This window comes from Nipponia nippon, unplaced genomic scaffold (assembly GCF_047370975.1).
Source record: "Nipponia nippon isolate SJK-2023a ecotype South Korea unplaced genomic scaffold, ASM4737097v1 scaffold_2, whole genome shotgun sequence".
Taxonomy (NCBI): domain Eukaryota; kingdom Metazoa; phylum Chordata; class Aves; order Pelecaniformes; family Threskiornithidae; genus Nipponia; species Nipponia nippon.
Window position 1 is genome coordinate 39,280,984 of NW_028262336.1, and position 14,546 is coordinate 39,295,529.

General features: G+C 35.6%; 1 protein-coding gene across 1 annotated transcript in view; it reads left to right on the plus strand.

The window, feature by feature from the left end:
* CFAP47 (cilia and flagella associated protein 47) overlaps window positions 1–14,546 on the plus strand; it is a 351,597-nt gene that overhangs the window by 41,460 nt on the left and 295,591 nt on the right. The window contains exons 22-24 of the mRNA XM_087759023.1: window positions 1,772–1,940; window positions 5,097–5,197; window positions 6,439–6,598. Of these exons, the coding sequence (XP_087615149.1) occupies window positions 1,772–1,940; window positions 5,097–5,197; window positions 6,439–6,598 (430 nt within the window). The remainder of the gene's footprint in view (window positions 1–1,771; window positions 1,941–5,096; window positions 5,198–6,438; window positions 6,599–14,546) is intronic.

A 14,546-nucleotide genomic window follows, 5' to 3' on the forward strand; every position in this document is an offset into this window, starting at 1 on the left:
GCTACCAGGGTTACCAAATAATGATGTATTCAGCTCTATTCTATCAAACTTCTGCTATATTTTTGGAAAAAGTTTTAAAAGATTTTTTTTTTTTGACAGCTTTCACAGCCTTGAAATGCAATGCTTATTACTTTGAACTATAAGAAAAGATAGTCAGTTGTTTCTCTAAAACTGTAAGGAACCACTGTTGTTAGTGACATGAAATCATGTATTTCACACATATTTTGAAGTAAAAGGAACTTCTCACGCTATGAAGAAAAGATCCTTTTCAGTCTAATTTTTAATTATGTGGTTTTATGCCACAAGAGCATATTTTGAAGATGTAACTTGATGAAATTTTTAACGTGGGTGACTTGAGATACTAAAATTAGAAGAGTATGTAAATTAAATCAGGAGATTTTTACTCAATCTTTGTCTATGACACACCTCGAGCATTAGTTACTAAAAAAACTTAAATAGCATTCACCATGTTAATTTTGAAAAGCCAATTCTATGTTATAAAATCTAATCATTATCAGATTTGAAGGATCAATATAAATCAAGGGACTGTGGTGATCTCACTAGAAAAACTTCCTCTCATCCCATGCTTTCCTCTTGCTAAGCACAAATACACAAAATGTTCCACAAGGCTCAGCACACATCTTGCTCACCAGGAGCTCGTAATTGTGTATTACAAACCCTGCTGGAACTCCAAACACTGTAAGTGCTGCGTGCTTTCTTCTCATTTTCTAAGCTCTGTGTTGGTTCTGTTACAGATGGTTACGTGCCTCATGTCCTGGCTTAGGACAATTTTTTTTTTCTTTCCTGTCATTTATATATTCTACTCACTACCACGTATGTGAAAGTGAAGCATGATGCACTATTTTCTGCAGTTTTTGAAAGCTTTTAAATGATTCATAACTTCTTTATATAGCTGGATTTACTGTAAATTTTAAGCAGCATGTAGATTTTATAGGCTAGAGTTATCCATACCTTTTTGTCTGGAGAACATACTGCTCTAGTGTGTTGATCCTTGGAAAGACAGAGCGACAGGCAAGAAATACCTCCTTGAAAGTACACTGTGGAATAAATTTGGCCTCTCAAGTGCACAGTCTGTCAAAAAAGAGGATTTTGTATAAAACATGCTATCTTTTAAATTCTAAATCCCACTTATTTGGGGATGTGATTGCAGAGATAAAACTGGGATCAAAATCACTGGAATTTGGACTTCTGGAATTCAGTGGCGTTCAGTGACAAAGGTTTTAAGAGTTGTTTGTTTGTTTGTTTGTTTTTTTTTCTCCTGAGGTTTCTCAATTTTAACTCATGCTCCACCTTGATCTCAGAGCCCATTTTGTTTATGCTGGGTATACTGTAACAGCTGACCTTTTCTCTTCAGTGTTTGAGAAAGGCTTTCTTAACTTACATAGCTTTGTTTCACCCCTCTCTTTGCTCGTGCTTACGCATTTGGGCCACTGCTCCAATCTTTTTTCACTCAGAGTGGTTGGAGAGGAACACAACACAGTGATTTACCAGAAGCCTTGTCTGTAGCTGTGCTGATAGCCCTGATGCATTTGGGCATACAGTTTTTTCCTTGGTGGGGGAAAAAATGTCTGGCCGTTGCTTATTTAAAGGGCTGATACTGGGTGCTAATAAACAACCATCCTATTACTATCATGATCAGGTCCTAAGTTAATTTCAATAATTCTTCTGAAATAGTAATAGCACTCAGATGTTCAAGAAGTACCTACCATTTCTTTGGGAAAGTGACCACAATGATATTTTTGTCCTTTAGGTGGCAGCATATGACTTTACTCTTCCAGTTAATACTCCTTGGGCTGACTTCGCGTTGGCACAGCCAAGCCCTGTGTCTGCAACTTCTGTTGAATCTGTAAAGCACATCATTACTCCGCGTCCACAGGCTGTGACTGTGGCTGTTCCACTCTGTAGAGTTAAAGCAGTTGGTAGGTAAACTAGGGATGTAAGCAGATGGTGGATACTTATAGTTGTGATGATGTTTTTGCTTGTATTCTAATTGCAGAGAATTACTACTTAACTGAAATTTGATTGATAATTGTATAATTTGTAAATTTCTTGGACACTTGCAAAATTTTCAAATTTTGATTTGAATTTTTCAGTATGTCTAAAGCTGAACTTTCTATACATAATGATGACATGCTGGGAAATACAGGTGTTTTTTTTATAGTTATTTGCCTTATATAAAAATTAGTTTACCAAAACTCATTTTTGTTTCTCCTCATTCATTAGTATTACTGGACCTTATCATACGGACCCCAGTATTTACAGCAGTTCATATGAAAAGTGTAGAAAAGTAGTATGTCATTCATACTCCTTTTTTTTTTTTTTCTAGTCTTACTCTGTCAAAACTAGGAGCTCTAGCTATATTTAAAACTCCTTTAAAATTCCTTTAAAATGCCTCTGACTGGCCCTGATCTCAGATGAGAGAACTGGTGGTAATTTAGTCCATTTGCTTCTGTTTGCTTTTATGTGTAGAACTGCACTCTTCTGGCCTGTCAGAGCTTGTTAATGGCCAAAGTAATAGGCCGTTTGCCTGCAGCAAGAAATTGATACCTTAAATGATTCTTCTCTGCTTTTCTTAGAAATAATTTTTGGTTCTCTTTAGCTTCCTGTCTGATCCTTATAGTCATATAGACCTACATATTATGAATACTTGAATCCACTAGCTTTCCTCATCTCAGTTTTTTAATATGTAGTCACTGCTTATTTGAGATGAGACTTAAGTGCTAAGTGTCTTCCTGGAATGACGTTTGTGTAATATTTAAGCATCTTGGGAGCACAGAAGGAGTCTTGGCCAATTAAATGCATAATATGGGGTAAAAGCAACTCCAATTTATTAGGTTTTATCTATGTTTGGTTTTGGTTTTTTTTTTCTTTTTCTCTGTAGCACTTTAAGTCTTACTTTTGAGATCTTTTAAGATATCAAAGGAATCTGAGAGACCTTCTTCAGATCCTGTGGTGGAAGTAAATAAATATTAAACATTTAGAAATGTATTTAGTTTAAGAACATGTAGAATAAAGATAAATGTACATATGTATATGAGATTATTAGAAAGCACATCTCTAAGTAAAAAATCACGAATCAAAGCAACAAATTTCTAGTGCAGAAATGATTTATGTAACCTGAACAAAAAATAAAATGTTCATATCCTTTTCCCTTTCTTTGTGGAATAATGAATCAATACAACCAGTAAGTCTCGCTAATAAATGACAATTTTATCTAAATTTTATCACAAATTTGTACTTCTGCCACATAGAATTTCTTCAAAGTACCAGTATAGGCTGACAACAAGTAATCGTAGTATTAAAGTGAATATCTACTACATTCAATTCTAAGGAATATTTGAAAAAATAAAGTGTGGCTTCTATTTAAATTTGAGCATTGGAATTACATTCTTACTGGGAATTTTGATGGACTGGGAGGAGGGAGAGAAGTCTAAATAAATGTCTTGACCACTCAGTATTTCACATAATCATACAGATGTAGGCAACTAGCCAAATTATTTTTGCTGTTAAAAAAGAACTTGTTAATTTTATTAGATTCTGACAACTTAAAAAATGGCTGTTATTGATTTATCATTTCAGATTATCACTTGAAAAACTAAAAGTGGGTAAGATGCATCTTGCAAGTTCAAAGTTTTGATTTGAAAAATATGCCTAATTCTCACTACTGTGTGCTTTATGGCACATTTGTTTTCCACAGTTATAATTTTTTTTTTTTTTTTTTCCCCTGTGACATTTTTTTGTGGTTGACTGGGATTCAGACTGCACAGGACAGTGCAGTTGGCACTTAAATCAATAGCTTTTATCCGATGTTTGTACTCAGGATTGTTCACCCTGAGAAAAGAATCACAATAATCTTGGAGTAGTCAGCCCAGTCCTTTAACTTCAATGTAGTCAATATGTTTTCAATCCATCATGGAACTTTTTTTGAATTTTTTTACGATCAAAGTTTGTAGACTGTTTCAGCACCTGGGAAGGAAAGCAGGTCTCTTACTTAAATACTTGTAGGACTTTTCCCTTGGAAACTGCTTATTGGTATGTAAGAAAGCACTGAAAGTGAGAAATAAAACCACAACCAAAACTAAAAAGAAAAGTCAGCTGGGAAAGACACAAGCGCTACCTCAGCCAGACACAAAGGAAGAGGACATATTATGAATGTAATGACCTCATGTGAAATGATTTTTTTTTTTTTTTTTAATGATCAATCTCAATTTTTTTCATGGAGTAGATAATTTCCTTTCCTTTCCCTCCTAGCCTTTCAGTTGTGCTGTGTTTCCCTTGTACAGGCAGTTTCTATGAGAGGGGAGGACTTCACGAGTGACATAGTTGCATATTGGTGGAAGCATTCCAGCAGATTAGGTTCCTACCTTGACACAATAGTAGTTTATAGAGTTTATGTGCCTGTGCTTTAGAGAAATACACATAGTATTGTTGTTTACATAATGTGAGATATGTGATTAGGAAATCCTTTGGGTTTTTTAGGGGGAGAAGAGAATTGATCAACACGCTTCCTCACTGAGTATGTAACAAACTTGCAGATTTTAATAAAAGGATACTGTATGCTTGCTAGGTTCATTTCCAGTGTTTAATCTAATCAAGAAGCAAAATGAGACTGTGGGGACACATACCTTTGTTTTTCTAAATCCTCACTTTAAACTTCATCCTTTCTGATGATTTCTTTGTTCCGCCTATATGAAATGAAGAGAAATGCTGTTTTTATAAAATCTTTCAAGTCTTTTCTGATGATTACCATCACAAATGTAAATGCATTCATCTGCAATAGGAAGATCATGTGGTGCTCTGTTTTATAGCATCTTTATATGAAAGAGAGATGCTATAAGTCTGGTAGATACAAAATTGAAATAATTTTAATGTGACTAGAGGGTCATAATAAGACAAGGTTAAATTACAGTAATTATGTATATAGTATGGGAACAACAGAAAGAAAATAAAGCTTTAAAACAAGGGGAGCAACATTGCTGCTAAATGTGCAGAAACAATGATTTTATGAAGGGAGTTTGAGGAAATATTTGTCAAAATGATGCTGTATAAACATCTTAAATTATTTTTTCCAACAGTACTTAAATCACCATTGGAGTTCTCCTCAACGGAACTTAAATTTGCACAACATTCAAGTGACATACATTTCAATATTGCTGATGAAAGTCTGAATTCTCAGGTACGTAATCACAAGTGTTGTTATTCTTGGCTACAGCTTTTAATTGCTCAAAAATGACTGGGAGAAGAATACAGATTTGGAACTCAAAACTCAGTCATGTTCCAAATATATTGTTTAAATATTTAAAAGTTTTCTCATTTTCATTTTGTTCAGTTTTTGATTTTAGGTTTGTCTTTTGATCACTAGGAATTTTTCCAAAACTCAAAATTGATCTTGTCCTGACTTTCTAATATTATGAGATAGCATAGGCACCATGAGAAACTGATCATGAATTGTGTAAGAAATAGCTTACTTCCAAAGATTTTCTGCCTCTGCCTATACTAGTAAACTAGATAGTGACAGTGCAGGAATGCAATTGATGTGCCATGATGGTCCATGCAGTTAAATTGCTGTCCCAATATGTTGTATGGTACTGCTCTGCGCCAACTGGCACTCTCCCAAAAAGTTCCTGGTCATGATTTAGGGCTTAATGGGAAAGAGGGACTAAGTAGGATATTTGGCTGCAGCCATTCTGTTCTGGAACACAGAATTTGACTGTATGACTGCAAAACATACCATAACATAACTTATTGTTTCTAATTCCCAAAGGCTTTGTTTGGAAATTATAAAAAACAATTTTTGGCAATGATGAAAACACTTGAAACTCATTTTCAAGTACCTTCAGAAAACAATGATAATACAAAGTCAAGGCCTCTTCCTAGCTATGGATGTGTTAGGAGTTGAAAGAGTAACTCTGAGATAAAGGAAAGGATTTTTTTTTTTTTTTGTTTCCACCTTCATCTTATTAAGTTGAAAGAATGGGTTTTGAAAACCTATTCTGAACTTCTTGCTTTTTCAGCATATCCACCTGTAAGTCTAGATGTCATGAGTGATATGTTTAGTGCTTGCTGTGCTTCATTTCCATCAGGAAAAACTCCTCATTTCTGTTTGGCTAAGTACTCCCATAGTGACACTTCGATCTATTTACCTCACATAAATTTTTCCATTCTAGAAAGAAAGTATTGCTCTTTTTGAATGTGGTGAGTGACTGGAAAGCATCTAGTCTGTACTGATAGGCATACTCATCTTCTCACCTTACCGATATAATAAACTGGGTTCTTCATTGCTTTCTAGTGCTTTCTTGCTTTTACTCTGATCTGATTGCAAAAAGAATGCTTAGTATAGGGCAATGTGAAAAGTATCATGGTGTTTGCTGCTTTCCCTCTTTCATCATGTCCTCTTTTCTCTGCAAATTTTTACAGAAGCTTGACCTGAAGAATATCTCAAGGCAGCAGTTGACATGGAAATTGAATTGTGATGATGCAGGAAAAAATACAGAAGACAGTATTTTTAAATTTAGTCTGCAGGCTGGATTCCTTGATCCAGGACAAAAAATCAGTATTGCTGTATTCTTCTGCCCTTGTAAGTAATTTTATGAATTCTTCGACGGGTAGTTTGACCAATATACCATTTCCATAGATTTGTTTAGATGACTTTTTATGATGAATCATAATTAGTGCTTGTTTTGATTGACTTCCAGTTAACATGACTAAATAACGAACTAAAATGCCAGAAGAAAGGTTTGTTGTGGTTCTGATAAAATAAGACAGCTGCAGACCTAACACAAAGCATGGAATGACTTAACAGCATTATCTGAAAAGTCTGGTTTGCACATATAAAGCATCAAAAGCTGGGATAGCTGAATCACTTTCAATACTGCTCCTTCATGTTCATGTAGGTTGACTGACTTAGATAGTAAAGCTTTCCAAGAGTACTCGGAATGTGTGTGAACTTTCTTTCTAAATAGCCATAATTTAGATACGAATGGAGATTTCCTGCCTCAATGAGATACAAAATCACTTTGCTATGGTATTTTCTGAGTAGTCTACTCAGGCAACTAGATTCTAAATAAAAAACATAAAATAGATTTCTAACAAAACTTGAGAGCATGCAGGAAGATGGTAATCAACCACATACACCAGAAGAGGAATGACAGAAAATGAATATTCAGGATTCTACCTTATTCCCAGTCAAGTGTTTAGGATAGACAGTAATGTAACACTGTATTTGAGTTGATAAAGCCCACCAGCATATGCAGCTGACTCCTACAGAACTCAGAGTCATTTTGACAGATTTAAGTGGCCTACTTTTGGGGCCCCAGCATTCTCGAGGGGAAGAAAAGTTGTTTTGTCAGTTGGATCCAATCTTGAGTCAGCAAGTGAACATCCCTGTCCTAAAGAAAGATGTTGCTGCTAGTCTATATGATAGAATTGAGATCTATAACCTCGATTAAGCACTGGGGACAATTTAATATAATTATAAATAAAAGAAAATTATAAGAGTCTTGCCATGATTCTGTGTGAGAAATTGAGAAGACTGTATTAAATGTTGCTCTGCAAACATGTTGTAATTATGCAAGAGCAGTATTTAATTGCATGTGTTGCTTGGAGTTGCTTGCTATACTTAAAAACATTTTTTCATTATGTTTTATGCCTTGTTGGTAGCTTTTCTTTTCAACTTATGGTTGAAGAAAAATCACATCAGCTTGTGATTTTGCATCATGGAGTGGAAAAGTAATTAATATATAATGATTTTTGCAGAATTATTTAGAAGGTTGTTTTAAATTCTTTTAATTTCTGTTCTGAGTAGCAAATTCTGATTTTTCTGAAGTACTATTTCTTTGTGCATATAATACCTGGAAAGTTTCTGACTCAATCAGTATCTATAGTTGTGGTTTTTACACTTCTGATCAGTCCATGAGGTATCCTTTTAGAAATACGTTTTTAAATTACTCTATTAAATTATATTTTATTACAAATTAAACTGCGAGAAGAAAGTTGAATGCCATTTACTATTGGAAGGCTGAGCAAAAATATTTAGAGCATGTTTCTGGCTTTGATGCATCACTTTGTTTCCTTTTCCCCTACACTCCTCCAAAGTAAATTGCAAACCCCCTGTTTTTTGGCTATGAACCACACTTTTATGAAACAGACATAAAAGTGTATTCAATGCAATAAAGATTTTCTTACTAGGTAGGTTCTATGTTGTACTTCGTGTAATCCTTGGTTTTGGAACCAAATGATGTGATCTTATCTTCATCTCATCTATTCAAATCCTCAATCAGTTTTTAGTGATAACTTACACAAGTTATCAAAATAAAATAAAAGAGATAAAAATTTTTGTTAAAGAATTTGTTTTCGGAGCAATATGAAATAAAAAATGCCGACGATACTAGGTGAATTGAATGAAAATATTGCCCCAGGGTGTGATAAAATGTTACAATACAAAAATTGGAAGGGGTTAAGCAGTGGGAGCAGGATGACAGGAAGACTGGACAAAACACAGAGGGAGATTGAAGAGAAAAATCTGGAAGTTATCTTTTTTCAGATGTTCAGTATTAAAGTTACAAAAAATATGTATTATGACCCCAGCTCTTTGGAGTAAGAATATACAGGAGAGATGAATGGTAAATAGAGAAGGTTGGAAAGTGAAAAACAAACACTCATAATCATAGAATCATACAATAGAATCATAGAATAGTCAAGGTTGGAAAAGACCTTTAAGATCATAGAGTCCAACCGTTAACCTATCACTACCAAGTCCACCACTATACCATGTCCCTGAGCACCACGTTTACCCGTCTTTTAAATACCTCCAGGGATGGAGACTCAACCACTTCCCTGGGCAGCCTGTTCCAGTGCCTGACTGCCCTTTCGGTGAAGAAATTTTTCCTAATATCCAAGCTCAACTTCCCCTGGTGCAGCTTGAGGCCATTTCCTCTCATCCTATTGCTTGTTACTTGGGAGAAGAGACCGACCCCCACCTCACTACAACCTCCTTTCAGGTAGTTGTAGAGAGCAAGAAGGTCTCTCCTCAGCCTCCTCCGGACTAAATAACCCCAGCTCCCTCAGCCGCTCCTCATAAGACTTGTGCTCTACACCCTTCACCCGCTTCATTGCTCTTCTCTGGACACGCTCCAGCACCTCAATGTCCTTCTTGCAGTGAGGGGCCCGAAACTGAACACAGTACTCGAGGTGTAGCCTCACCAGGCTATTGAACAGGACCGGCCCAACCTTCTATTGTTCCTTGAGAAGCAATTCAAAAATATACATGTAGGTTACTGTAACTCTATTTCTTTTAAACATTTTATTCTCCTTTCATAAATTTCTACTTTTCTTTCAATAGGGTATCATATTTTTTTTCTATAGTATTTCAGATAATAAAGCCTACAAAATAAGTGTTATAACTTTGAGAAGGTATTCTAATAGATATTTTTGTACTGTGTGCCTATGGTTAGAATAATTGTGGATCATACTAAAAGAATCAATTGTGAAGAACACAAACATTTTCATGTGCTTTGAATTTGATAAACATATTCTAATAGGAGATACAATAGCTGCATTTTGCATTGATTAGGTTAATGTATGTAGCTTGGAAAAGAAAATTGCTCACGGCAATATTAGTCTTGGAAGATAAAAAGAATAAACCTGCATTTCCAGATATCTGGTGATTTTTAGGGCCCGGATGAGCACAGGGTCTCATTTTCTCCTTCGTCTAAGTACCACTCTGGCATTTAAGACAGAGGAAATTTAAAAAAAAAAAAAAAAAATTGTAATACTACTTTGTGGAGCAGCGGGAGAGGGATCACGTGATAACAAATAGGTGAAATGATCATCCATATGATGGTTGTTCTACTTAGGTGTTTACATCATGAGAATGTATTAAAATTGCTTGCATGTTCATAGAATCATAGAATGTCCTGAGTTGGAAGGGACCCACAAGTATCATCGAGTCCAGCTCCTGTCCCTGCATAGGACAACCCCAAAATTCACACCATATGTCTGAGGGCGTTGTCCAAATACTTCTTAAATGTTGTCAGGCTTGGTGCCATGACTACCTCCCGGGGGAGTTTGTTCCAGTGCTCCACCACCCTTTGGGTGAAGAACCTTTTCCTAATGTCCAACCTAAACCTTCCCTGGCATATCTTCCTGCTGTTTCCTTGGGTCCTGTCATTGGTCATCAGGGAGAAGAGATCAGCACCTGCCCCTCCTCCTTCCCTTGTGAGGAAGCTGTAGACTGTGATGAGGTCTTCCCTCAGTCTCCTCTTCTCCAGGCTGAACAGACCAAGTGACTTCAGCCTCTCCTCGTACGGCTTCCCCTCTAAACCCTTCACCATCTTCGTGGCTCAAAGACTGTTGCAAAGTGGTGTTGCAAAGACTGTGAAGCAGAGAACAGCATACAAATAAAAGCCAATATTTTGAATTACTGAACAAATAGTATGTGTAAAGGCAGATGTGTATATACATAAATATGACTGATAAATAATTATTTGAAGTTATTTGTATTTTTGCTGTGCTGCCATATCTTTTATTTACAGAAAATCATAAATAACTGTAAAAAATCAATTGCCCTTAATTTGATGTTCTAAGTATTTTCCCATGATTTATAGCCTACTTGTGCTATACCTTCTCTCAATATAATTACTTTTTTCTGTAAGAGAACATGAGATACACCAAAACCTACACGGGAGACTTAGTAAATGAATATGGTGTGCTAATAACCTTCATAGGTTTGTACTGTAAAGTTGTAGTATATGGGGGTGAACACACCTTAAAATGAACTTTGAGTGTGTATTAGAGTAATTTGTTTAAATATGCTGCAATATTTATAATAATGAGACTGCAAAAAGCTATAGTAGGCTACAATGTTAAATTAAATGCAAGAGTTTACATAATGCATGGTAATATGACGCTACCTGTTAAGTATACTAAATTTAATAGAGATTCTCAAGAACTGAAGGTATATTAATATAATCTTCTTCTGCTGTACTATAATATAATGCATTAACAGTATGTGAAAAATGTCACTATATCTTATTGTGGTATGAAAAAACTTATCTGCAGAATATTAAGTTACAATAAAACTCTGCTCTGGGATGCTGCGTGGAAAAATACTCACAAATGCACCAGTGAGTTAACAGTAGTAGTTCAGTGCCCCTGGAAGATGTGATGATTATGTGCACAGATGACCATTATGACCTCCACCTTCTAGTTTTTTTTTTTTTTTCTGTAACAGTAAGATATTAGATAACTATGCCCTTTAACAGTTTCTGTGAAAAAATGATTAGCTTATGATTATTTTTTCTTCTTTTTTTTTTTTTTGTAGTGCTTACCTTTACGTTTTAACTACCTGTGACTCTTCTGCTTTGAAGTCTGTATTTCAGTGTATGCAAATTCTTCATTGGCACCCATTTATGCTGAAGGTGCATATATGCAATAAGGCATGAATTATCAGAAAATCCAAGGCAACTAAAATAAATGTTTATTTGGGAGACAAGTGTAGGAACTGAATAACAATCTAATACAAACTTAAGAGTGTGAGAAGAGCAGATGGTGATTTCACTTTCTTCCCACCCACTCTCAAAAGATCAAAAAACATGCTATTATACAGTTAAGATTTCTGGGGGGAAAAAATCAAAAATTAGATTTGTGCTGCTAGAGAGGAACAAAGAATATAGACATCCTTAAAGAGGTGGCCGTTTAAACTAGCTTTTGCTGCTAGTTTAAATTGCAACTGAAACAGGTAGAGTGGAAGGTGTGGGGACTTGAAATATTTCTCCTCCAGAAGTGTGTGAGCAGTATCAGGAGGAGAACTTGCATATGTGTATAACTGACTTTCAGTGGAAATATAATCTGTTTATGTTTCTGTTAACAAGGGATCTGCATAAAGTGTAGTCCCAGGATAGCATGCTCGGGAGTTAGGCACTCTGGACTGGATGGGCTTTCTAGTGCAAATTAGACTGGAAATGAAGCAGCTAATGAATGTATGCACACATGTACTTTGAGAAGTTGCATTCTTTTATTGAGAGTTTTTTCTAAGGCAAGGCAATGAATGCTTACTTCCCCTAATAAATACCTAGAAAAGACAGAGGGGAAATTTCCCATATAATTCTACAGATTTTGTAAGCCCTTGGAAAATTTAGATCGACAGGTTTGTAAATACCATCAAATCTCCCTAAGGTAAATTTTCATATCGGCTGGACTGCTTGTTGTTTGCCCTATAGAAATTCATGTTATATCAGAATGGTAACAGCAACACAAGCTTTGACAGTAGTCATGAAAGGTGTGATTAACAGGATAAATTTATGACTTCAGCTGTTAGTTCAGGATGTAATTCTCGTTAATTTCAAAGTAACTTATTTAACGTGAAATATGCTGAAAACTTTGGTCCTAGGCATTACAAAGTAATGAACAAAACTTAATGGAATAATTAACTTTTTTTGTCTTTGTGTCTGTTTAAAATGAGGACAATATCACAACATCCTAGTGTTTCTGACATAAGCAATAAATTATTGTCTTACATATTATGCAGAATTTTGATGTTAGTAAATGTGTGCAGCCACACACAGAATGATCAGTGATGTAGAATAAGCGCTGTCTTTTCTGCCTTGTGAGCGAGTCAGGAATTCTCTGGCAAACGAGTGTGATCCTGTAGTTAATGGATTTGTTAGAATTGTTATGTACAGTATGGATAAAAACTTTATATGGGGAAAGCTTAACACTATTCTTTCCTAACTTTTGGAGGTTTAACTTTGGAACTATGGTTAATACAAATATTTTAAAATGTTAGTCAAAATTGCATATTCTTTGGTACTGACATATGCTCCTCTTCCTTCACGGCATTCCATCCCTATGGCGTTTATTGGTTATGACCTTTCACTTTCCTTTACCATGCACCATACATGTGTATGAAGATAAGATACCAGAAATATGGTTTAGTCAGAGCACAGCTGTAGGACAGTAGACTGTCTAGCTCGTATATGAGAGTTACTTGTAGAGAACATCTTTTCTTACAAGTACGTCAAAAATATCCTGTTTGGCTCTTCGTGCATCTCCATGACCTTTTCTGATGCTCTCTCACCTTTCCCTCATTAAAGGGCTAAGTGCCAGAAAAAGGTGTGTTCTTGCTGTATCAAAACCTAGAAGCACAAGCTGCTTAGCCTTCTCAGCAGTATTGCCTCATATAGCTGATTTCTATTGAACAGGGAATTAGGCAGATGTTGCCAACACTGCAGCAAGTTCCCCTTTTATCTGGTTTTCACTTTGCCAGTTCCATGTTTTCTGGTCTGAAATGAACAGATCTGCAGGCCATGTTCCGGTGAGCTAACAGGCTTCTGTGAAGCTCCTCTGTTACCATCTCCATGAAGAAATTAGCTCTTATGAGGATGGAAGAGACAAAATATTTTGAAGACACTAGGTTTTGTTCTTTGTGTATGTAAACAATGGCAGCTCTTTCTCAGGCTGTGAAAATAATTATCTGAGCTAATCTCAGAAGAGCTTGTCACGTGTATTTTGTTTGCAGTGATGCATATGCGCTTATACAGACACACAAAATGCAAAATTATTTGTTTTTCTCTCCTTTCCTTCTTAAATATTAGATGAGGATGTTTCCATACTTACTAATCTGATGACAGAGGGGAATCAAAGGGAAAGGTGTTTTTCTTGAAAATGAAAAGATTAAAGTTTTGGGTTGTCTTACAACATGCCATGCAGATTTGTTTCTAGATACAAGAGGTGTTTGTTAGTTGGCTCTCAAAATTGTTTATTTTGCTAGCTCTTCGGCAGGTAGGAATGACTAAAAACTTGGTAAATGTCACCGCGTGGTTTGGAACACCATTTTGATAGTGTAATGGTTGCGGAAGGAAGCACCTTGCTCACTGTATCAGTGAAAGAAAATGTGCTTTTTCATCCTAGAGAAAACTGCCTTGCAGCAGTTAGCAAGAAGGCATGAGAAGGGGCAGAACACAAGGAAATAGGAGAAGCTCTCAGTGGAGGGTAGAACCTGTCCTGCTGGCTTGTGTGAGGCTGACTCGGCAACGGTATAGGTTTTAGAGTCATCTGTTAAAATGTAGTGATTGCCATCTTAAAAGGCACCAACTTTTTCTTGTCTTGGCAGTCAGATGCCTCAGGTATTTATTCCTTTATAAAATTGGTGTTCTCTGTGTTAATTAGTGTAATTTATGATATGACTGCAATTCTTAAAATTCTGAGAAGCATTACATTGATGTTACATATAAAGGAATATTAATACAGTAAATGAAGAACTCAAACTTCGAAAGATTTCTGACAAATTAAAAAAAAAATATGGATTTCTGGTTTGCTACAGGCAAGTGTTATAAGCTTTATTAATAAATAAATCTTCTGATACAACACTTACTGTATGTTAAGCTACATTTTGAGTAAGAAAGCAATACTAATGACTTTAAAAAAAAAACCCCAAAACCAAACAACAAAACCAAAACTAAACCTCTTACTATAGCTTTTAGTTGCATGTATTTATGGTAATATAATTTTGTGGGGTTTTTTTTTGT